A 1,954-nucleotide genomic window follows, 5' to 3' on the forward strand; every position below is an offset into this window, starting at 1 on the left:
GGCCGCCTCTAGCAGCATCTGGATGTTCATCCGAACCGCCGCCGCCATTCTGCACCGGGGGCCGGAGCCGCGGGACCAACCCCCACTGCCCACGGGCTCGCCGCCGCCGCCGCCGGACACCCGCGCCCTGCTGTGGACCCCGCAGAGCAGGGTTGAGAGAGCCTCTCTGGCGACCACGCTCGCCGGAAGGGGGAGGGGGACCGGTGAGCGGGGCACCGCCAACACCGTGACAGAACCCGAAGAAGAGCAGCAGCCGCCACCGCCGCGGAGTGTTTATCTCCGACTCACCATCCCCCCGCCCCCAGCCCCTTCTCTTGACAGGCCCGCTTCGGCTGCAGTCCTCATTGGACACCCTAAAGAATGCCCCGCCCCTTGCCTTGTCCGATTGGGGAAAAACATTACGGCCCCGCCCCCTAGAGTCCGCTCCTCTCTCTAGTTGGTTGCGCTTGACAAGGCCCGGGCTCCACCCCCTCCCTCCAATTGGTGACAGGATTCGCAACTCCGCCTCGTGCTCCTTCCCTGTTTTCCATTGGTTCCATACCGACAACCCCCTTTTGCTTTGTTAGTATTGGCTCAGAGCTACAGAAAGCAATCCACTTTGCTTGTCTCCCATTGGTGGAGCCTGCTGAAACCTCCCAGCTACGATGACGTCACCTTCTTCCAGGCCCCGCGAGCCCTGAGTGGCCCGTGATCGGCGTCGCAGCTGTTCCTCCCCAGATCTGGCATTGGCTGGGGAGGGCTGACCTGGGTGCCGGCGCTGATTCACCGGCGGTCGCGGAGTTCGGCTCCGTCCAGCCTGTCCCGGCCCCACCGGACCTGTTGCCCGGACCTGTCCCCGGGGAATAGTTCCGAGGGCTTTCCGGGGATCCCTAGAGTTGAAGGCTGGCACCAAGCGTCTCCGGGGCGCTCTGTCCCAGAGCGGGTTCCGGGCTGTAGCCCTTGGTGTGGCGACCACGGTCCCAGAGGTTGCAGGCTTCCCTGGACCTAGGCGGTGGTGGGTCCCGCCGCGAATCCCCCTGATAGGAGAGCGGCGTCTGCAACCTGGTGGGCCCGGGGATCCCTCGGGCGCCACGTGGCTGTAGGGATTGAGGTTTGAAAAGCTTGGCTCGCGTTGAATGCTCGCCGCGCAGTGTTTTTTCTCTCCCTAGAAAGAGGAATCGTGGGCGGCTGTATACAGTCTTGTGCGCCTCTCCAATGGCACTCCCCACCTCTAGTCCCAATTGCAGGCATAATCACTCCCCTACACGAGGGGACTTTAAAGCTCAAAAACTTCCCGTACCTGCAGAATGGCGCTGAGTCCGAGGTTCTTTGACCTAAATCTCGTTCAGGGTCTTTCCTTCCCTTCTAATTCTGGATGAAAACATTAAAAAACAACTTCCTCTGTTCAAGACTATAAATGGTGGTACCAACATAAAAATACAGACCTGGGGCGTCTGGCTGGCTCAGTAAAGCATGTGCCTCGTGACCTCAGGGTAGTGAGATCAAGCCCACACTGGGCATGGANTTCAAGTATTATTCTCTAAGCACATCAAGATTTTTGAGATGAAAACTATCTTGCGACATAAGTTACATTAATATATGAACATCTCCACTTTAAAAAGAAATATATTGGTAAGCTTGAACATATTTCATAAAGCTTTTTTAAAAAGTTTATTGTTGCTAATATATGAAAATGATAGTTTACTATGTGTCACCTACATTATCGCTAGTCCTCCATATAACCCATTAGTAGGTTAACTATTGACATTTTGCAAACAAGGAAACCGAGGCCTGGAGAAGCTAAATGGCTTTCCTTGTCATCCATTCAGGCAAAGATGGAAACTGAACGTAGGTCTGTTTCACCTAGAGGCCATACTACCAACGAGTGCTTTCTCGGAAGTTGTTCTAAAAACAAGAGTTAAGAAATAGGTTTCCAGACTGAGTCACAGAACACTGACACACAAACACTGCGGGG

At 55.3% G+C, this 1,954-nt stretch overlaps 1 protein-coding gene across 1 annotated transcript in view; it reads right to left on the reverse strand.

Moving 5' to 3' along the window:
* Nucleotides 1-297, reverse strand: part of MXD1 (MAX dimerization protein 1) — a 25,130-nt gene extending 24,833 nt beyond the window's left edge. Inside the window, exon 1 of the mRNA XM_077766356.1 lies at nucleotides 1-297. This exon is cut by the window's left edge and continues 40 nt beyond it. Coding sequence (XP_077622482.1) covers nucleotides 1-48 — 48 coding nt within the window. The 5' untranslated portion in view covers nucleotides 49-297.
* Between the last annotated feature and the right edge of the window lie 1,657 nt (nucleotides 298-1,954).

This window comes from Crocuta crocuta, unplaced genomic scaffold (assembly GCF_008692635.1).
Source record: "Crocuta crocuta isolate KB4526 unplaced genomic scaffold, BGI_CrCroc_1.0 scaffold113, whole genome shotgun sequence".
NCBI classification, from domain to species: Eukaryota; Metazoa; Chordata; class Mammalia; order Carnivora; family Hyaenidae; genus Crocuta; species Crocuta crocuta.